The sequence below is a fragment of the Lepidochelys kempii genome, chromosome 25 (genome assembly GCF_965140265.1).
Source record: "Lepidochelys kempii isolate rLepKem1 chromosome 25, rLepKem1.hap2, whole genome shotgun sequence".
NCBI classification, from domain to species: Eukaryota; Metazoa; Chordata; order Testudines; family Cheloniidae; genus Lepidochelys; species Lepidochelys kempii.
In genome coordinates this window covers 10,608,795-10,632,221 of record NC_133280.1, presented here as the reverse complement: position 1 = coordinate 10,632,221, position 23,427 = coordinate 10,608,795, and the positions used below count along the sequence as shown (strand labels likewise).

The 23,427-nt window shown below is 43.6% G+C and overlaps 1 protein-coding gene across 1 annotated transcript in view; it reads right to left on the bottom strand.

Annotated features, from left to right (window-relative positions):
* LOC140903099 (scaffold attachment factor B1-like) overlaps positions 1-23,427 on the bottom strand; it is a 33,141-nt gene that overhangs the window by 9,612 nt on the left and 102 nt on the right. Inside the window, 13 exon segments of the mRNA XM_073323855.1 lie at positions 491-570; positions 667-816; positions 3,025-3,125; positions 10,300-10,346; positions 10,748-11,246; positions 12,144-12,171; positions 13,284-13,346; positions 14,379-14,585; positions 14,666-14,727; positions 19,344-19,431; positions 22,908-23,200; positions 23,203-23,245; positions 23,247-23,426. Coding sequence (XP_073179956.1) covers positions 491-570; positions 667-816; positions 3,025-3,125; positions 10,300-10,346; positions 10,748-11,246; positions 12,144-12,171; positions 13,284-13,346; positions 14,379-14,585; positions 14,666-14,727; positions 19,344-19,431; positions 22,908-23,200; positions 23,203-23,245; positions 23,247-23,426 — 1,841 coding nt within the window.

Below are 23,427 nucleotides of genomic sequence, written 5' to 3'. Positions count from 1 at the left end.
TAAAACAGAGAGCCAAAAAAAAACTGAACTGGAAAATGGAACTGAGAATTACAACTGAGCTAGGGAGTAAGGTTCCAAGCACATACAAGGGAAAGTTAGCATTCAAGGAAAATAACCAATTTCTGAGATTTCTCCACCCACAACAATAATCAGGATACTTCAAAGTCTACACAGGGGAGTCAGGGTGGAGACCTTTTAATGAAATTCCATCAGGGAGTTGTGTTTTCAGTGGTTTCTTTTTTGCTACTTAAGCCTTATTAGTTCCTAGATAATCAGATAAAGATTTAATTTGTGACTGCATACACTTGACCAGAAATGTGACAATGAAACACAAATATTGCTTCATTCATATTTTTGCATGCATCACTCCAGACCTCTTTATATATTCACCTTGCTCACTTCTTAACACAGCTTTGTTTTTCCAGACAAAGCAGAAAATACCCCAAAACTATCAAACTATTTTTCAGATATGGGATCTATAGAATGATACCTCTCACTGACAACTGTTTCCTTCTTCACTTCACTCTCTTTTTTCTCTGTAGGTTTTTTCCCAGCAGGTTCATTTTTTGCCTGAAATTATATTTGACAAACACCAGGTGAAACATTTCAGTAATATAGGAATTCTTAGACAGGTTATTCTATCTTTTCTTGAGAATGATCACTTACTTTTTCTACAGAAATTATTTTCCCATGTAACTCTGTTTTATGAAGGTGTGTAATACACTTTGTTGCCTCCTCAGCTGTAGACATTGTAACAAACCCATAGCAGCGAGAACCAGGACTGCGAGCATTGGTCACCACTTTTGCACCAACCACCTTAAGGAGGACAATTACAGTGTCACTTTATTATAAGTACACAACACACTCATACACAGCCCATTTATAACCTTAAAATATTAGGTTTCAGAGTAGCAGCCGTGTTAGTCTGTATTCGGAAAAAGAAAAGGAGTACTTGTGGCACCTTAGAAACTAACAAATTTATTTGAGCATAAGCTTTCGTGAGCTACAGCTCACTTCATTGGACACATTCACCATGTCTTTTACCTACTCTAATGCAGCCTATCATACCTGGATTATCTGTTTTTAAGCGACAAACAACTATGAAAACAACATTTTGGAACCAAGCATTATAAGTGCAATGTTGCAAAAGTTCAACTGGTGAAAAGCAAAAAGAAAAGGAGGACTTGTGGCACCTTAGAGACTAACCAATTTATTAGAGCATAAGCTTTCGTGAGCTACAGCTCACTTCTGAAGAAGTGAGCTGTAGCTCACGAAAGCTTATGCTCTAATAAATTGGTTAGTCTCTAAGGTGCCACAAGTCCTCCTTTTCTTTTTGCGAATACAGACTAACTCGGCTGTTACTCTGAAACCTGTCATGGTGAAAAGCAGACTATGTGAAGTCTATTTATAAGAAATCCTGTAAAATGTGCATCACCAGCATCATTTTGATGAACGGTAATAAAAGGAACAACAGTCAAGGGCAAGTATAATTTCCACTCATGTTGATACGAGTTCAACAATCTGCTAGGATGAGTCCCAACAAAAATGTAACTTTTCAGTCATTGGTAGTTGTATGCACAAAATATTAACGAATTAAAAATTTTTTCAAATAAAATTCAGTTTGAGAGGTGGGAAGCACTCACCAAAAATATGATTTTAAAAAGCCTACTTATATGCAATTTTCAAGTATGCTACAGAAGACAGGGAAGAAAACATTGAAACAACATGTATAGATAAGTATTTCCATAAAAGCTCTTTGTTTATGCAGATAAAGTCTATACAGCACACTTAATACTGGGGGAATAAATCAGAAATTCATACAGGCTTCCCATTTTAAAGTGCAGCTGAAGGTGGAATATGCTTTTAACATGTACTTTACCGCAGGTGTACTTTTGCCTCTTGAAAATTTAACTTTGTCCATAATTAATATTCAAAGAAGAATATGGATTCTTTTGTTTGAATTACAGTGACTGCTGTCAGATTATTCAGGCAAATACAAAGACAGCTGTCACCGGTATTTTGGATGCACATTTGTGCCATTTCTCTAGAATCATCTCCTCCCAGATCACTGGATGAAATTTTGGATTAAACTAAGAAAATGAGTACACCTCATTTTAATAATGTAATTTGACACAGTTAATTTTCTTGGCATCAAATGCAATAACCACATGCAATTCAAACAAATACCCAGATGTGCTGAAGTTAATTCATTTGATTTAATGTAAGATCACAATATGTTAAGTTTTGTTTTTTCTCAAGGTGAATTTGCAGAAAGCCATTCCCGCCGCTTGCAGTGGGAACGGTATTTAAGCATTCTCAGCATCTGACAACGTCATTTTAAAGTACACTACTGAACCTCTGAGAAAAATACTTAAATATTCCTTCAAATACGAGGGAAGTTATTAATTTTGGCATCCATCATCTATTAAATCAGCCCTTCCAATTTTCCTCTTAACAGGAGATATGGGATTTAATTCAGCACACCATTAACAGCAGCATACAAAACCTTTTTCAAGTGTTAATTTTAGTATCAGTGTCAATTTTAGACCAAACAAATCTTTGGACTTACTTATTTTCTTAGTTTAATCCAAAAGAATGGAGACACCATTCTTACATACTACACCAGAAAGAAGGCTCTAAATTCCAATATTATTTCATTCAGGTTCAAATATAGCCCCTTCATATTATTAAATTTACGCTGAGTGACCATGAGGGTGACACTACAGTATAGGAAATGGAGAAATATATATAACAAAGACATTAGCCTAAATTAATTCAAACCAGGATCTGGAGAGGAAAGGATATTTTTTGTACGGGTGAGGGAAAAATACAAAAGCTTAAATAGCTTAGATTAGTACATCTTATTTGCTTTTGTGTGCAACAAGAATATTTTTGATAATTTAGACTTCCAATTACCTGTACTTCATCTGTGGTACTGGTATTCCATTAAAATACTTTAAATAGCAAACACCAAGAGAAGAAATATTGTTAGCTAGTTTGGGGTAAAAGGATCAAAAACTGTACCTTCCCATATTTGCTAAAAAGATTCTTCAAGTCTGTAGCTCTAGTCGTGGAGGCAAGTCCACTCACCCAAAAGTTTCTACCAGAACTGCTACTAGTGCGACCTAATTCAAAAAGAAAACTCATTTCACCATAATTAAAAAAAGCAATTCCAGTTCACATTCTTTAGTCACAGGTCAACTGAAATATAAAGTGTAAAATTTACCTTCACTGATTGACATTCTTCAAAGTGAATAGTACCTTTAAGTTCGACGTATTTGCAGTTGTAACAAAGTACAAGTTTTGACATGCATGATAAAAATATAGTACATTACTTTACAAAGACTCAGACTTCACTAAATAGAATGGTTACTCACCTTAGGTAACTGTGGTTCTTAGAGGTGTTTTGTCCATGTGGATCCCACTTATGGCACAAATATTCCTCATGTGTGAGAGACTGAAATTTTTGACCATTCAATCTAGACTCCTAATTGCCTACATCCCTTTTGAAAATGAGATTTAGGCTCATAAATTAGTTAGTTGTGGTGCTGAGTGCCGCAAAACCTAAATACCTTTAAAAATATGGGCCTACGTGTTCTAGGAACCTAAGTGACTTGAAAAAAAAAATGGATTTTCGGTATTTCTGAAGTAAAATTTTCAATCACCTAATCCAGCATATAATGGCTGTTAAAGGTATGGCTTGAGCTCCAAGTGGCAGCCTTGCAGATCTGATATAGGAAAACTTCTTAGGCACCCTGAAAAGGCTGTCTCGCTTTAGTTGTGTGGGCCCTGATGCCCAACGGAGGGGGCTTATCTACTAGTTGGTAACAAATTGTAATGCACTGAGTGATCCACTTGGATCCATCCACATAAGCATAGCCCTGAAAAGCAGGTTCTACTAGCTGTTGAAATGCTTTACTGGGTTCCAGTTGAGCTGTATTCTGCACACACATCCTCCAGCTGGTTTTAGAGCAACAGCCGTGTTAGTGTGTATTCGCAAAAAGAAAAGGAGGACTTGTGGCACCTTAGAGACTAACCAATTTCTTTGAGCATGAGCTTCGGCAACTCTGCCTTGCAAAATCCCTTGTTCTTCCTTATACAGGTGTGGGTCTACTCTGCTCTGATTACCTGCTAATGAGCTGTCAATGCATTAAATTGGGATTGGGAGAGTTTTCAGCCACCTATGACAGGTTTCAGAGTAACAGCCCTGTTAGTCTGTATTCGCAAAAAGAAAAGGAGGACTTGTGGCACCTTAGAGACTAACCAATTGAGCTGTAGCTCACGAAAGCTCATGCTCAAATAAATTGGTTAGTCTCTAAGGTGCCACAAGTACTCCTTTTCTTTCAGCCACCTATGAAATATCCTTGCTGTCCATAATTGAAACAAGTCTTTTTATGACAGGTTTCAGAGCAGCAGCCGTGTTAGTCTGTATCAGCAAAAAGAAAAGGAGTACTTGTGGCACCTGAGAGACTAACCAATTTATTTGAGCATAAGCTTTCGTGAGCTACAGCTCACTTCATCAGTGAGCTGTAGCTCACGAAAGCTTATGCTCAAATAAATTTGTTAGTCTCTCAGGTGCCACAAGTACTCCAAGTCTTTTTATCAATCCTCGCTTACCAATTTCCTTAGGCTTCTGAGTGGTCAAATGTCCTCCTTAACTGGGTGGAGTAGATCTTGATCTAGCTATCTGCAATTGAACCAACAGTTGCTCAGTTTGGAGATATTTCTCTTTCAGTCTCTTAGAACTGCTCTGATATTCCTTCCAGTTCCTTCACCAAATGCAGGCTAGCTTTACTAAAGCCCTTCGCTTCTCTTGACAATGTTCTCTTTTTCCAAATCACAGCATTCCTTCTCCATAGGTTCTCACTTTCAACAAGAATTGTACACTGGAAATGTTTCTCTGTCAACCATCTGGACTAATACCCTTGTGATCCTCAGTGTGGTTAGCAATGATTTGTGCCAACAACCTTCTAAAACTGGTCTTGTTTACAAGAGTCTAATTCTGCATATTTCACTCCACCTCAAGAATTTTTTGGACTAATGCATGTAATCTGCTCAGGTACACAGCTGTTCTCCAGTATGTTGATCAGTTTCAGAAACTGACGCTTAAGCTCTGATGCTCTCTCTATAGCTCCATATGCCTTTTCTAGACTCTTAAAAACCATCTCCAGCACTTGTCTTGATACCAGCTAGTATGATTATCCTCACTGCTGGGGTCAATGCATTTGCAGTGATATTACCTCTCTTTATCTTGTCAGAGATTTCATCACCTTTCATAAAGTCTCTGGTTTGAGCTTGCCAGGCAGGATAATCAACCTCTCCACTGAGTCTGGGTGAACTGCCCGAAAAAACATTTCAGTTTAAACTTTACATCTGTCGTTCTTTGTCTCACTGGTAGATTTCAAAACCTGCTCTTGTAAACAAGACAAAGATTTACAGCAGCAACAGCTGCTTCCACTGAATGACTACCTGTTAACCCTCTCCTTTGTCAGTCACATGTGTAAACTGTCTGTCAGTATCAGATCCTCCATCAGAATGTTCAGGATCCCCATGCTCATTGTGCTGGGAATCTGTGAGCAGTTCTAGTGGAAATAAGTAGCATAATCCTATGGTGAATAGATATCACAACCCATTTCTTCACTAATCTGTGTATTTCACACACTCTCTCCCCTTGTGTATTAAGGGAGGCAAGATCTGGAAATTCACAAAACATTTAAAACCACTCTCCTTCAAAGGTCTGTATATCAGTTACCTGACTATATGCCCACCTATCAGCCCACCTTATTGCTTCTGTACTGTCAGTATGAGACATCACTGATGGAAATGGGTCTGTAGGAATTCGGCCCAAATGTCTGCAAGTGTCCATGACTCTAGTCAATAGAATCAATACAGTACATGCACACACATATACTACCACTCTATTCTCTTTGACTGAATAATACTGATTGTCTCAGAAAGAGAAATCAGATAAAACTGTTTAAACCTCAAGTCCAATTTTGGGCACTATTTGTGTAACAGGAAGGGAGGTAGATGAAGAAATATTACATATAACTATTACACTCCCCCGTTTCCTACATCTCAGTTTAACACTTTTCTGAGGTACAAGCCAGAGTTCTCTCTTTATGCATTATGCAGTTAAACCTCATGGCTACTGTATGTAAAACCCTGAATGTAGCTGTTAACTGTTCCCAGTCAGCTTCAAAGAGAGTACTATACAATTTCTAAATAAACAAAGATTTAAGACACAAAAATATTGTAAATAGTATTTGGAATACTTATGAATATTTTTAAACAACGTCTTTTAGAATGTAATAGAAACATCGGTAGATTTACAGACTGTCCCATTTTGTTGCTGTTATATATATATATATTTTTAAATGTTAAGGTTTCAACGTAACATTTGCACTTCTATACTTTAGCACGCACATATAAACAAACCCCACTGATCCGATTTCAGAGGATTTTTCAGTCTTTATAGTGTGGCCCTAATATGTATAGTATCACCTGGATTCTTCAGAGCTTGAGAAGAATGGAAAAGAATAGAGATTTTGCCAAACTCATCAGAGCTTTGTCAACAAACAAAAATCTGGGGATCCTTACAGCTAGGAGGATTCCAGCCCCTGGATTAATAGTTCCTGGTCTCAGTTGTTGGTGAAATAGAAATCTGAAGTCTATAACCAAAGTGGTAGAGGCACTGGAATCAACATTTCTATGAAGCGCTCACTCTGTAGGGTACCATATTTTCCCTCACAAACCCACCTAAGTCAGGTAAGAATTTACAAACCTTTACCTTTGCTCTGTTCTCTTTTGGACAAAACCCCTTTTTAACCTCCACCTCCTCCCTCACCTAAACTGTGATTGGCACAGCTCTCAACTGGTGAATGTGTGGGACCTGAACAACTGCTCGCCCTAAATGAATGCTACTCCCGCAGCTTCAGAAGCAGCTACTGAGCATGTCTATTAATGACATGTTTCTGGATGTCCTGGGTCCTTCCACCAGACCTTGGGCCTCAAAGTTTCAGAGGCAAGAATCCGGGAAGGATCCTGGGATGGTAATTGCTCTGAAGAAAAAGGAAAAGTATTTGATGTTCTTGTTGGCAAACAGGTTTATTATGGAAGGGCTCTATTTGCAGAATAGAGGCTTGAGGATGGAGTTCTTCAGCAACTACTAGTGGTTGGCAGAGTACTGAATGTCGAGGCAATTATGCCAATTGTTTGTTCCTGGTAGTTATCCTGTAAAGATGGCGCTAATGCCACAGCTTGATTGTCTCCTGACAAAGAAAGGATGAGTTGGCACCCTCCTGCCTATCGATATAAAATATTACTTTACCAAGGTGTTGCTTTACTGTGGTTCTTTTCAAGAGCAGCAAATTGATATGGAGTAAGGACTCTTTCCAGAACAATATGCCTTGCATTTGCAGGTGGTTTAAATGGACCAGAAACCTGCTATGGAGACACTTGTAATCTTTGTTGCTGTGGGAAGAGAGGTGTAGAATGGTATCTCTTCTTTGCAGCTCAACTAGGGATAGGTCCATCAGTCCAGGGAAATACTATAGGATTTGGAAACACAAGGCAAATGTTTGTATTTGGTGGGTTGGTAAAGAAGACTTCAGCCGGCCTTGAAGGTGAAGACTTGCAAGAGTGTCACATGAGTGCACAAGGCCATGTACCTTAACAGTTTGATTCTTGCTGTTCTTGCAGGGTTTCCCTGAGGATGAAGATCAGGAAAACGATAGCCTCAAATCTGTCTTGAGGAAGATATTCCTTTGCTGTATTGGAATCTAGAAAAGCCCCTATAAAAATGCTATGGACTGGGTTGGCCAACCTCAATTTGGAGGATCCAGAGGCTGAACAAAGGGTTTGCTGACCCTGTCTCAAAACTGGTAAGGAGACTTAGCGCACAGTCCCTACTTACAAAGGCATAAGAATGGCCATACTGGGTCAGACCAAAGGTCCATCTAGCCCAGTATCCTGTTTTCCGACAATGGCCAATGCCAGATCCCCCAGAGGCAATGAACAGAACAGGTAATCAAGTGATCCATCCCGCTGCCCATTCCCAGCTTCTGGCAAACAGAGGTTAGGGACATCATCCCTGCCCATCCTGGCTAATAGTGATTTATGGACATATCCTCCATGAACTTATCTAGTTCTTTTTTGAACCCGGTCATAGACTTGGTCTTCACACATCCTCTGGCAAGGAGTTCCACAGGCTGACTGTGTGTTGTGTGAAAAAATACTTCCTTTTGTTTGTTTTAAACCTGCTGCCTATTAGTTCCATTTGGTGACCCCTAGTTCCTTTGTTATGAAGAGTAAATAACACTTCCTTATTTACTTTCTCCATACCAGTCATGATTTTATAGACATCTATCACATCCCTCCCCTTAGCTGCCTCTTTTCCAAGCTGAAAAGTCCGTGTCTTATTAATCTCTCCTCACATGGAAGCCGTTTCATACCCCTAATAATTTTTGTTGCCCATTTCTGAACCTTTTCCAATTCCAATACATCTCTTTTGAAATGGGGTGACCACATTTGCACGCAATATTCAACATGTGGGTGTACCATGGATTTATACTGAGGCAATATGATATTTTCTGTCTTATTACCTATCCTCTTCCTAATGATTCCCAACATTCTGTTCACTTTTTTGACAGCTGCTGTACACTGAGTGGATGTTTTCAGAGAATTATCCAGAATGACTCCAAGATTTCTTTCCTTAGTAGTAACAGCTAATTTAGACCCCATGATTTTATATGTATAGTTGGGATTACGTTTTTCCAATATGCATTACTTTGCATTTCTTAACACTGAATTTCATCTGTCATTTTGTTGCCCATTCATTCAGTTTTGTGAGATCTTTTTGTAGCTCTTCACAGTCTGCTTGGGACTATCTTGAGTAGTTTTGTATCATCTGAAAATTTTGCCACCTTACTGTTTACCCCCTTTTCCCTGATCATTTATGAATATGTTGAATAGGACTGGTGCCAGTACAGAGCCCTGGGGGACACCACTAATTTACCCTTCTCCATTCTGAAAACTGACCATTTATTCCTATCCTTTATTTCATATCTTTTAACCAGTTACCAATCCATGAGAGGACTGTGCCCTCTTATCCCATGACAGCTTACTTTACTTTTTTGGTGAGGGACCTAAGGCACTGAAGAGGTAGAATCTCTGGGAGTCAAAGTTCCTTTTTGGAGTCAGAGGAACATCTTTCCAAACCCAACACTCCCTATATGACTTGTTCAAGAAGGCAGAAATATCTAGAGTGATGAATTCTGGCGGAAAAAGATCAGCATATGGTCCAGAATGTGGCCTTCATAAAAACAGATTAATAAATTAAGAGTATCTATCCGTTAATGAAGTAAGTCCATTTGGCTCGATGTCAGTGTTTAGGCTCAGCCACTAGGTGAAGAGATGCCAAGTAGGAGTCAGGAAGAAGAAAATGCAAAGAAAACAAATAAGACACGGCCAAAAGGGCAGAAAAGTGTCCTTAAAATACTTATAGCAATTACTAATATATACAAAACTGATTTGATGAAAGGGTGTCAGCAGGCAGACACTGCCAAGTTCTGTTCTACTGCTGGAGTGGTCAGAGCGAACGGGGAGGCAATTGGATCTGCACTGCCCTACATATCCTTGAATGGGAGAGGAGACAGATATAAGGACATGCACAGGCAATGGGGCCCAGCTGACACTGCTGGGTGAAAGATTATGATCTCACTTGCATATGGTATGTACATGTCCCATAAGTGGGATCCACAAAGACAGATTCCATGAAGAAACAAAATAATTTGACTAAGGGAGACTGCCTTTGAAGATTGTCACAGAAGTGTACAGCTATTTTAATTTAAATGTATAGGCAATTATTAGAATCCTTATTTTAGCAAAACAGAAGATTATATATGATAAATTTGTTTCATATATTTAAACTGAGTAGAATTATGAAAGGCTCTTCACTCAATGAGATGTCCATAAGCACCTTCACTGGTCTGAAGGACGTATCTGCCATGTATTAAAAGTTTTCTTTGAAGTCACTGTTACAATTTGTAGGATATAGTCACCTAATATCCATAGAAAATGATTAGAACAATAAGCTTTCCATGATACACACTAAGTATTTTTGAAACAATGGTTACATAATGCAGATAGAAAGCCTTAATTAAATCTTGCAATCATTGCCACTGATTTCAATTATTTTCAAATCATTTACAATAACCTACTCTGCAAAAAAGCAAAAGGAATTACACAAGTTTTACCAAATGAATCCTAGGATGAAGATTATTTTCCTTTACAACATACCTTTCTCATCTTTTGAGACTGTCTTTGTAGCTCTGTCCTCCTCAGGGCTAAAGACAAAAATTAATGTTAATCAATGAGGAAACAAAAAGGAAAATTAACTCTAAATTATGGTATTAAAATACCTACCAGAAACTAGTTGAGAAACAAAAGACACCTTTGCAAACTTGTATTAAGAAATCTGACATGAAATAAGGAAAGTCAGATTCTTAAAACTTATGTCTGGCAGAAGATAAAAATAAGAATTTAATAAAACAACCTTTGAAGGTTGAGGAAAGGAAGGAAATCAAACCATCAGTTAAAAATTGCACAAGAAGAAATAAAAGATTCTTTAGGAATAGACTACAATTTCATCAGTCTTGCTGGCCAATTGAAGGAAACAGCTTATTTGCATCACTTAATGACCAATAAAAAAAGATAGCATCTGGTCTAAAACTGAGAAAAAACAAACCTCTTTTTCTGATCACCGCCCTCATTGGTAGAGGACTCTTTAGTAGCAGATGATTCTTCAGAAATAGCTTTGTCTTCTGTTTTCTTGGCATCTTCTTTACTATCTTTGGTTTCAGGACCTGCATCTTTATCCGCTGTTTCCCCACTAGAAGCTTCCAGACCTTCTGATGGTTTGCTACTCTGATCACTTATGTTTTCTACTACTAAAGATTCAGAGTCCATTTTCTCTTCATCTATTGTCTGTTCACTTGTCTCCCCTTTTGCTACAACTAAATGCTTTGCTTCCTTCCTTGAAAGATCTTGTGCTGACTTGCTGTCCAAATCTAAAGCATCTTCCTCCGACTGACTGGCAGCAAGAGCGTCCTCTTCCTCTGCTAGCTTTTTGCCTGCCACGGCGTTACTTGCTTCTTGTGCATATGGCTGCTCCACTTCGGAAATTTCTTCTTTAAGTGGTTCAGATTTACAAGTTTCCCCCAAAATCTCGAGTATTTTCTCATTTTCTACGGATTTAACAGGAATAGAATGGCACAAGATTTAATCACCAGGGAAATAAAGCAATCACAAATGTGGAACTGGCATGGCTGCCACACTAACACCAAGAGAAGTTCTAAGCTACACAGAGATTGGAAAACCCTAATGTACACAATATTAAAGTTCTAAACTATTTGCAGCCTAACAAATTATATTAAGCCCAAACGTTATAGGGAAGAAAACGCCCCCACAGATTTAACAAAAACCTTCTGGCTGATCCTTGACATTCTTCATGAAATTGTTCAGTTCTGGTTCTTCTCAATTTAACTTCCACAATCCAAGATGTTTAACTGAATGTATCAATGCACTGAAAGTTCAATTTTCTAATTTCTGTGAAATTCTTTTAGCAGACACTCCAACATGAAAACTGGGACATCTTCTGATGGTGCATGAGTATATTTTCAGTCCAGAAAGTGAATAGAATCTGTATGGAATTTCCATGAAGAAACTGTCTTCTTTCTTCTGTATCCAGTTACTAATTTTTAAATTTTAGGTCCCTACAATGGCTTTATACTGCCTTTTCTGCTCTACTAGTTAAAGAATTAAGATACTCTGTGATATCACAAGATCTGTTTTACATGTAGAATCTTTAGCTTTTAAACTGAAATTAACTTTTCTAGATCCATTTATGTAGTTTAGGAGGCTTTTAAATAACCACTTTATGTCAGTGAAAATATTTAAATGACAGACATTAGTTCACAGATCTGGGGATATGATTGGGTTTCCAATCTCTATGACCCTTGCATGATCTGGATTGTCCACCATAGGAATAATGCAAACTATAACATTGCATTTTTTGTTAAAACAACTAGTGTTTTAAAAAGGGTTAGTTGAAAAGATGGGATTACATTGTTCTTTAATAGTACCTGGCTCCAAGGGTGATTCCTCGATTTTCTGTAAAAATAATAAAATAAAATAAAACATTTGCAAACACTTTTATAAACCTAATAAACTGAGTCTAAATTATGAACAAAAATAGAATTTAGACTATTTGAAGTTACTGTATTTAAAACTGGCTCACCTAGAACCATTTCAAACGAATGTTTATATAAATAATGAAAATTTACATAAACAAAACCACAAAATAAATCAAGACTACCTGAGTTCACCTACATTTGTTATGTGTCTTTCTAGCTAACTCAGGCTATGTCTACACTATGGACCTGTTTACAGTGGCACAGGTGTGCTGTTGTAAGGTCTCCCCTGAGCTCCCCAGAGAGCTCTCCTGCTGGCATAATTAAACCATTCCTAATGAGCAGTGGCAGTCATTTTGGCAGGAGAACATCTCCCGCTGTCCACACCAGCGCTTTTGTCAGTGAAACTTTTGTTGGTCAGAAAGGTGTGTTTTGTTTTGTTTTCACACCCCAACCGACAAAAATTTGTCTACACTAACACTTTTGTTGGGTAAAAGCCTCAGAATACTAAAGGCCTTAGAAAGAACATTTATGTCTACTATGCCGAAAATAATAAATATGGAGAAAACATATTGCACATTTGTACTAACCACTGTAATTCACAATGATGAAAAAGGAAATGAAGTGAACTGAAAATCAGATTATGTAATGTTAGCATTAATGCGGTATTTTTGTTTCCTCTCTAAAAGAAAGTTCATCAAAATATGTATAAGCAGGGGGTATTTAAGTTCTATTGGTGCCCACACAAAAGGAAGTTAAGCTTTCCAAACTAAAACCACTTTTATTTACAACTCAGATAGTAGAGGATGATGATGATTTCTCAAAGTGGGCAGCCAAAACTGGCAAATGTGCTCAATCAGCTTATAGATATGAGTAAAGATAGTGTCCAGACTCCAAAATAAGTAGGCACTGCCCTGAGACCCCACTGTCATTATGACTTTATTAAGTATTACAACATCTATACTAAATCATAATATGAATTCCAATTAGAGTAAAAGACGTGAGTTCAGTTTTATTATGTTGAGAGATTAATTGGCAATTTTCTATGTAGTACTGAAAATAACCCGCAGTAGAGCTAAAATTTCAATTTACCTTCATGATATTTAAATCAGATGAGGCAGCATCTAAGCTGTTTCCAATTTCCTCACAGTCTTCCTGAAAGATTGAATGGAAAATATTTCACTCCTTACAAAAAATTAACTATAGCTTTACAGATAAAAACCTAAATAAAATATTGGAAGGTAGGAGAAACAACACTACTTTATCTGACTTTCCCAGGGAGATAGCATTTGTATAAATATTTACCAATAATCAGAGGAACTTTTGCTCCCAAACCTCAAAATGCTACCCAAGAATGCTGAAAAATGTCAGGAAAATTATTCTAATAATTTAATGAAATTATTCATCAGCAATAAAACATCAGTTTACAATGGTCTTGCACATTTAAAGCTCCTGATCTGAAGAGAAAATTCGTTAATTTGTTTGACAGCTTTTAACATTAGTATGTCTCATTGCCTTGCTTCTCCTGCTTCTAAAGGGAAAAAAGTAATCTGAATTAGTTAACACAAGACTCATACTCTGGGTTTTTGGAGACAAAGCATGTCCTACAAGTAACATACTTGGACCCTGCTGAGAAATGAACAATAAGACACATAGCTCAAAGCGCTGCTATATGATTTAGAGCAGTTTTAACTTGTAGAATACCAGGTTTTGCCTTCCAGATTAAGGGGCCACTGCTGCAATGGCAGAACTTAAAATGTAAGAGTAATAACGTTAGTACAAAATTGGCATTCCCAAAATAGAGGAAAGTAACATTGGGGGAGCCCTGAAGTGAGCAAATTAGTTAAAATTCTGTGTCAGCCCAATGAAAATATATTGTACAATAATGCATATGTGGGTCTCTCATAAGGCTCTCAGACATACGAAGGTATAATTTAAAAGAATGCAAATGTAGAATTAGGGCAAAATAGAATACACAAAGACTTAAAACCTAAATATTTTTAACAAGGACATTATTTACATAGATGGTGTGGACGAAATCAAAAAAGTTCAACCTCCAAATTATTTCCATTAAGTGGAACACTAACATGCAATAAATAAATATTGATTCCTGACATTTAAGTGATGCATATCATCTACAATTTTCAGAAATTAAATATATGATAAATTGTATCTCCAGTTACTTACCTCGTTTTCTGTAAGTTGATCTGGAAGTTCTTTCATTTCTGCATCAATATTGTCTTTACTATCAGACAGTGAGTCAAGAATATTATCAGCATTGTAATCATCTCCACAGTCTACAGCACTGCCATTATCTATTTCAGCTTCATCTAATACGCTAATATCCATCATGTCAATATCCTGTAAATTATCCAAACTTGCTTCAATATCCTCCTGTAAAAAGAAAAGAATAGCTGTATATTCATTGTGACTTGAAAGCAACACTATTTAATCTTCATCATGGTTTCACATACCTGTTCATCTCTAGAGTTTTCCTCCAGTCCATTGTCTTCAATGCCTTCTTCTGGTTTTCGCCCTGAAAAAAGCATTATTCAAACGATTAAGAGCAATATCTGTTTCAGAATACACACTCTTTGCTAAATTAGCTATTCAACCTTGAGTTTGTTCCAAAAATTAATCATTAAGACCCCGATTCTGGAGCTGCAGATAATCTGGGCTGTATTTACCACTACAATGTCATTACATGGCATCAACTTGAACAAGTGTAGTGTTTCTGGTGCCTGTTCTACACCTAAAATTTAGGTTGACCTATCTATGTCACTTGGGGCTGTGAAAGATTTCACACCCTGAACTCTGTAGTTAGGTTGACCTAACCCCCAACGTAGACGTGGCCAGGTTAACCTAGCAACCATCTCTCGGAGAGGTGGATTGTCATCAACAGAAAAAACCCCTTCCACTAACGTAGGAAGTATCTACACTATGTGCTGCTGCAGCACCACAGCGATGCCGCTTTAGCGGCTCCAGTGTAGTCATACCCCAGGTGACTATTTAGATTTCCCTACATCATTCTCTTACCCCTATACACCTCAATAAAAGGACACTATAAAAATAAAATTTTAAAAAAGCCACCTTAGAAATTATAATAAACAGAATCATAATATTTTGCTTTCTCCATTTATGTTCTGCTCATCTCAAAAACAGATTAGTCAATTATTAGTTTATAATTTAGATCCCAATATTGCAAGCAGGTCCATATCATCTCTTTGCAGGATCAAGGACTTTGATTTTAAGAAAAAAAGAAAAGGAGGACTTGTGGCACCTTAGAGACTAACAAATTTATTTGAGCATAAGCTTTCGTGAGCTACAGCTCACTTCATGGATGCATTCAGTGGAAAATACAGTGGGGAGATTTATATACATAGAGAACATGAAACAATGGGTGTTACCATACACACTGTAATGAGATTGATCACTTAAGGTGAGCTATTACCAGCAGGAGAGGCGGGGGGGGTGGGTGGGGGGGAAGGGGACGGGACTGGGACAACACACAGAGGGACCTTTTGTAGTGATAATCAAGGTGGGCCATTTCCAGCAGTTGACAAAAATGTCTGAGGAACAGTGGGGGGTGGGAATAAAGATGGGGAAATAGTTTTACTTTGTATAAAGACCCATCCACTCCCAGTCTCTATTCAAACCTAAGTTAATTGTATCCAGTTTGCCAATTAATTCCAATTCAGAAGTCTCTCATTGGAGTCTGTTTTTGAAGTTTTTTTTGTTGAAGAAAGATTAAGAATGAGCTCTCAAAATTGGATACTCTCATAAAAACATCAACCTTCCACACAAACTTCCTCGTGGCTGGACTTTACTAAAACTAGACAAGCCATTTACAACACACACTTTGCTTCTCTACAAAAGAAAAACGACACTAATCTAAACTACTACATGCCACAAGGGGTCACAACAGTGGTTCCCTTAACCCACCCAGCAATATTATTAATCTATCCAACTATACTCTTAGCCCAGCAGAAGAATCTGTCCTATTTCGGGGCCTCTCCTTCTTCCCCCTCCACCCCACGAACATGATACAGTTCTGTGGTGACCTAGAATCCTATTTTCGACATCTCCGACTCAAGGAATATTTCCAACACACCTCTGAACAACATACTAACCCACCGAGACCTTCCTACTAAGACTACAAAAAGAAGGATTCTGGGTGGACTCCTCCTGAAGGTCGAAACAACAGACTGGACCTCTACATAGAGTGCTTCCGCCGATGTGCACAGGCTGAAATTGTGGAAAAGCAGCATCACTTGCCCCATAACCTCAGCCGTGCAGAACACAATGCCATCCACAGCCTCAGAAACAACTCTGACATCATAATCAAAAAGGCAGACAAAGGAGATGCTGTCGTCATCATGACTAGGTCGGAATATGAACAAGAGGCTGCTGGGCAGCTCTCCAACACCACTTTCTACAAGCCATTACCCTCTGATCCCACTGAGCGTTACCAAAAGAAACTATACCATTTGCTCAAGAAACTCCCAGAAAAAGCACAAGAACAAATCTGCACAGACACACCCCTGGAACCCTGACCTGGGGTATTCTATCTGCTACCCAAGATCCATAAACCTGGAAATCCTGGACATCCCATCATCTCAGGCCCTGACAGCAAGATTGTCTGGCTATGAAGACTCCCTCCTCAGGCCCTATGCTACCAGCACTCCCAGCTATCTTCGAGACATCACTGACTTCCTGAAGAAACTACAATCCATCGGTGATCTTCCTGAAGACACCATCCTGGCCACTATGGATGTAGAAGCCCTCTACACCAACATTCCACACAAAGATGGACTACAAGCCGTCAGGAACACTATCCCTGATAATGTCACGGCAAACCTGGTGGCTGAACTTTGTGACTTTGTCCTCACCCATAACTATTTCACATTTGGGGACAATGTATACCTTCAAATCAGCGGCACTGCTATGGGTACCCGCATACCGCCACAGTATGCCAACATTTTTATGGCTGACTTAGAACAACGCTTCCTCAGCATTCGTCCCCTAATGCCCCATCTCTACTTGCGCTACATTGATGACATCTTCATCATCTGGACCCATGGAAAAGAAGCCCTTGAGGAATTCCACCATGATTCAACAATTTCCATCCCACCATCAACCTCAGCCTGGACCAGTCCACACAAGAGATCCACTTCCTGGACACTATGGTACTAATAAGCGATGGTCACATAACCACCACCCTCTACCGGAAACCTACTGACTGCTATTGCTACCTACATGCCTCCAGCTTTCATCCAGACCACACCACACGATCCATTGTCTACAGTCAAGGTCTACGATAGAACCGCATTTGCTCCAACCACTCAGACAGACACAAATGCCTATAAGATCTCCATCAAGCATTCTTATAACTACAATACTCACCTGCTGAAGTGAAGAAACAGATTGACAGAGCCAGAAGAGTACCCAGAAGTCACCTACTACAGGACAGGCCCAACAAAGATAATAACGCAACGCCACTAGCCATCACCTTCAGCCCCCAACTAAAACCTCTCCAGCGCATCATCAAGAATCTACAACCTATCCTGAAGGACGATCCCTCACTCTCACAGATCTTGGGAGACAGGCCAGTCCTTGCTTACAGACAGCCCCCAATCTGAAGCAAATACTTACCAGCAACCACACACCACACAACAAAAACACTAACCCAGGAACCTATCTTTGCAACAAAGCCCATTGCCAACTGTGTCCACACATCTATTTAGGGGACACCATCATAGGACCTAGTCACATCAGCCACACCATCAGAGATTTGTTAACCTGCACATCTACCAATGTGATATATGCCATCATGTGCCAGCAATGCCCCTCTGCCATGTACATTGGTCAAACTGGACAGTCTCTATGTAAAAGAATAAATGGACACAAATCAGACGTCAAGAATTATAACATTCAAAAACCAGTTGGAGAACACTTCAATCTCTTTGGTCACTCGATTACAGATCTAAAAGTTGCAATTCTTCAACAAAAAACTTCAAAAACAGACTCCAACGAGAGAGTGCTGAATTGGAATTAATTTGCAAACGGGATACAATTAACTTAGGCTTGAATAGAGACTGGGAGTGGATGGGTCATTACATAAAGTAAAACTATTTCCCCATGTTTATTCCTCCCTCCCACCCCCCCACCCCCGTTCCTTAGATGTTCTTGTCAACTGCTGGAAATGGCCCCCTTGATTATCACTACAAAAGGTTCCCCCCCCCCAAGCGGGTAATAGCTTACCTTAAGTGATCACTCTCCTTACAGTGTGTATGATAACACCCATTGTTTCATGTTCTCTATGTATATAAATCTCCCCACTGTATTTTCCACTGAATGCATCCATGAAGTGAGCTGTAGCTCACAAAAGCTTATGCTCAAATAAATTTGTTAATCTCTAAGGTGCCACAAGTCCTCCTGTTCTTTTTGTGAATACAGACTAACACGACTGTTACTCTGAAACCTTTGATTTTAAGGTATTCAGGACATGGATCATGTGTCTGTGATGATGATCACAAATGTTATGATGATACAAATGTTAAATAGTCAATTTCACTTTCTGGTTCTCAGGTACTACCATAATGGATATACAGGCAATTGGCCCAATATAAACTCAAAAACAACAACTTGAAATCTAGTCAAATTATAAAAATGAGCTACAAGCAATTTCAGAAAATGCATGCCCCAAGCCAATTTCTGAGATTTTGCAACTACATAGTTTATTTATGACTAAACTAACTCCTTTCAGAAAAGGAGGGATTTCTTTCTAACACACAAACTCTGCTAAGGGGGCTTTCAGAGCAGCTGTCTCTCCTATGCCTGGCACAATTCTGTATTCACTGCCATGAGTACTAAAAATACACTTGCAATTTAAGACCACTTCCACTTTATGGTTAAAGGTATACTAACGTAAGGTATATTTGAACTTCATAATACAATTTTAAATAGTCTTCCCTGGTCAAAGAAACAGTTCTAAGCTTAAACATGTAATAAGTTGTTGATAGCATGATTTTAGGGGCACATTAACAAACTGGAATGAAAAATGGAAAATTACAAGACAAGTAATCTTAGAGAAAACTAACAAAAGAAAGATAAGCAAGACTACATGAACCAGGAGTGTCAACTGTTTTGTACCTTTGCTAGTTCTCTTTGGTGTTCTTTTATTGTTAACTTCTGAAGCCACTGGCATTTCATCAGGGTCTCCCCCTTCTTCCTCAATGGCCTATTGTAAACAGAGAAAGTAATTTTTGTTTTAGTGAGTTTTCAAGAGCCCATTTCCATTTCCCCAATATCATCTCACATGTAGGGGAGGCAGATATTGGCCATCAGTAAACAGCTCGGAGTGAGGAGGAGCTATATCAAGGTGCATTGCTCAAAATTTCCCAGAAAAATCAGAATACAATCAGCATTAGGACATCTATTCTGTACATGACAGCATCATATCTGAAGGCTCGGAAGATTACTTAGTCTAAGTTTTTTGGGGTCAGGGACTAGCTCTTTATGGGTTTGGACAGAACCTAAAGCAGGTACCATTAGAATACAAATTTGTAACAACGTTTCCTCACCCACAGCCTCGTGGGAGCTCAGTGAAGGAGTAGAGGGACAGCAGCAGCACAATAGTCCCAAGGGGCTCAATGAAGGGCGTGTGCGGGGGGGGGGGGGGGGAGGGGAGGGGGAAGGAAATGAGGGAGAGCTAGAGGCCCCAGAGAAGGGGCTAGGAGGATTGTGTGTGTGTGTGGGGGGGGGGGGGGGGCGGAGGCACTAGAGGCCCCAGAGAAGGGGCTAGGAGGATGGGGGGGGGGGGGGGGGCGGAGACGCTAGAGGCCCCAGAGGAGGGGGTAGGAGGATTGGGGGGGGGCGCTAGAGGCCCCAGAGAAGGGGGTAGGAGGATTGGGGGGGGGGGCGCTAGAGGCCCCAGAGGAGGGGGTAGGAGGATTGGGGGGGGGGGGGCTAGAGGCCCCAGAGGAGGGGGTAGGAGGATTGGGGGGGGGGGGGCTAGAGGCCCCAGAGGAGGGGGGTAGGAGGATTGGGGGGGGGGGGGCTAGAGGCCCCAGAGGAGGGGGTAGGAGGATTGGGGGGGGGGGGCTAGAGGCCCCAGAGGAGGGGGTAGGAGGATTGGGGGGGGGGGGGGCTAGAGGCCCCAGAGGAGGGGGTAGGAGGATTGGGGGGGGGGGGGGCTAGAGGCCCCAGAGGAGGGGGTAGGAGGATTGGGGGGGGGGGGGCTAGAGGCCCCAGAGGAGGGGGTAGGAGGATTGGGGGGGGGGCTAGAGGCCCCAGAGGAGGGGGTAGGAGGATTGGGGGGGGCGCTAGAGGCCCCAGAGAAGGGGGGTAGGAGGATTGGGGGGGGCGCTAGAGGCCCCAGAGAAGGGGGGTAGGAGGATTGGGGGGGGGCGCTAGAGGCCCCAGAGGAGGGGATAGGAGGATTGTGGGGGGGGGGCGCTAGAGGCCCCAGAGGAGGGGGTAGGAGGATTGTGGGGGGGGGGCGCTAGAGGCCCCAGAGGAGGGGGTAGGAGGATTGTGGGGGGGGGGCGCTAGAGGCCCCAGAGGAGGGGGTAGGAGGATTGTGGGGGGGGGGCGCTAGAGGCCCCAGAGGAGGGGGTAGGAGGATTGTGGGGGGGGGGGCGCTAGAGGCCCCAGAGGAGGGGGTAGGAGGATGTGGGGGGGGGGGGGGCGCTAGAGGCCCCAGAGAAGGGAGTAGGAGGATTGTGGGGGGGGGGGCGCTAGAGGCCCCAGAGAAGGGAGTAGGAGGATTGTGGGGGGGGGGGCGCTAGAGGCCCCAGAGAAGGGGGTAGGAGGATTGGGGGGGGGCGCTAGAGGCCCCAGAGAAGGGGGTAGGAGGATTGGGGGGGGCGCTAGAGGCCCCAGAGAAGGGGGTAGGAGGATTGGGGGGGGCGCTAGAGGCCCCAGAGAAGGGGGTAGGAGGATTGGGGGGGCGCTAGAGGCCCCCGAGAAGGGGGGTAGGAGGATTGGGGGGGGCGCTAGAGGCCCCCGAGAAGGGGGGTAGGAGGATTGGGGGGGGCGCTAGAGGCCCCCGAGAAGGGGGGTAGGAGGATTGGGGGGGGCGCTAGAGGCCCCCGAGAAGGGGGGTAGGAGGATTGTGGGGGGGGCGCTAGAGGCCCCAGAGAAGGGGGGTAGGAGGATTGTGGGGGGGGGCGCTAGAGGCCCCAGAGGAGGGGGGTAGGAGGATTGGGGGGGGCGCTAGAGGCCCCAGAGAAGGGGGGTAGGAGGATTGTGGGGGGGGGCGCTAGAGGCTCCAGAGGAGGGGGGTAGGAGGATTGTGGGGGGGGCGCTAGAGGCCCCAGAGAAGGGGGGTAGGAGGATTGGGGGGGGCGCTAGAGGCCCCAGAGGAGGGGGGTAGGAGGATTGGGGGGGGGCGCTAGAGGCCCCAGAGAAGGGGGGTAGGAGGATTGTGGGGGGGGGCGCTAGAGGCTCCAGAGGAGGGGGGTAGGAGGATTGTGGGGGGGGGCGCTAGAGGCCCCAGAGGAGGGGGTAGGAGGATTGTGGGGGGGCGCTAGAGGCCCCAGAGAAGGGGGGTAGGAGGATTGTGGGGGGGGGCGCTAGAGGCCCCAGAGGAGGGGGGTAGGAGGATTGGGGGGGGCGCTAGAGGCCCCAGAGGAGGGGGTAGGAGGATTGGGGGGGGCGCTAGAGGCCCCAGAGAAGGGGGGTAGGAGGATTGGGGGGGGCGCTAGAGGCCCCAGAGAAGGGGGGTAGGAGGATTGTGGGGGGGGGCGCTAGAGGCCCCAGAGGAGGGGGGTAGGAGGATTGGGGGGGGGCGCTAGAGGCCCCAGAGGAGGGGGGTAGGAGGATTGGGGGGGGGCGCTAGAGGCCCCAGAGAAGGGGGGTAGGAGGATTGGGGGGGGCGCTAGAGGCCCCAGAGGAGGGGGGTAGGAGGATTGGGGGGGGGCGCTAGAGGCCCCAGAGGAGGGGGTAGGAGGATTGGGGGGGGGGGCGCTAGAGGCCCCAGAGGAGGGGGGTAGGAGGATTGTGGGGGGGGGGGCGCTAGAGGCCCCAGAGGAGGGGGTAGGAGGATTGGGGGGGGCGCTAGAGGCCCCCGAGAAGGGGGGTAGGAGGATTGGGGGGGGCGCTAGAGGCCCCAGAGAAGGGGGTAGGAGGATGGGGGGGGGCGCTAGAGGCCCCCGAGAAGGGGGGTAGGAGGATTGTGGGGGGGGCGCTAGAGGCCCCAGAGAAGGGGGGTAGGAGGATTGTGGGGGGGGGCGCTAGAGGCCCCAGAGAAGGGGGGTAGGAGGATTGGGGGGGGGGGCGCTAGAGGCCCCAGAGGAGGGGGGTAGGAGGATTGGGGGGGGGCGCTAGAGGCCCCAGAGGAGGGGGTAGGAGGATTGGGGGGGGGGCGCTAGAGGCCCCAGAGGAGGGGGGTAGGAGGATTGTGGGGGGGGGGGCGCTAGAGGCCCCAGAGGAGGGGGTAGGAGGATTGGGGGGGGCGCTAGAGGCCCCAGAGAAGGGTATTCGCACCAGGGGGCTGTGCTGGGGCCGTCAGTGGTCCTAGGAGCGGCGCGAGGGACCTGGGGAGGAGCTGAGCAGCTCGCACCGGGCTCCGGTTAGCGTCATTTTCCCGCCCGGGCAGAGGGCTCCGCCGGGCCCGGGGCGCGCATGCGTCCAAGGCGCCTCAGCCCGGGGACAAAGGAGCCAGGCGGAGCGTCCCCCCGTCCGCCCCTCCCCCGCCCCCGCCTCGCCCCGCACCTTGCGGAGCCGCTCCATCAGGACGCTCTTGTTGCCGCCGCTGTCCAGGTTGCGGCGCTTGAGCTCGGCCCTCAGGTCGATGACCCGCAGCTCGCTCAGCCGCCGGGTCTCGGGCTCCGAGCCGGAGGGAGCCGCCCCGCCCAAGGGCGCGGACTCCCCCAGCCCGGCCGCTGACTGACTCTCCGCCATGACGCCGCTGCTCCGGCTCTCGCGCGCGCGGGACTCGGCAGAGCAAAGCAGCAAGAGCCGCGATCGCCAGCACAAAATGGTGGCGAGGCCGAAACGCCCCGGGGCGGGGGGGAGGAGAGGGTGCGGCGCGCAGGCGCAGTAAGGAGGGGGGGAAGGGGTATGCGCAGGCGCACGAGTTTCCAGAAAGAAGGGCTGCTTTCCGTTGTAGCACAGACAGGCCGTCACCGTGCCTGCTGACTGCGCATGCGGGTGACTGCGGCCCTGAAGCGGCTCGGGCGCATGCGCCAGGTTCAGACCCGTGTCACGCATCAAGGCTACGGCGCTTGCGCGT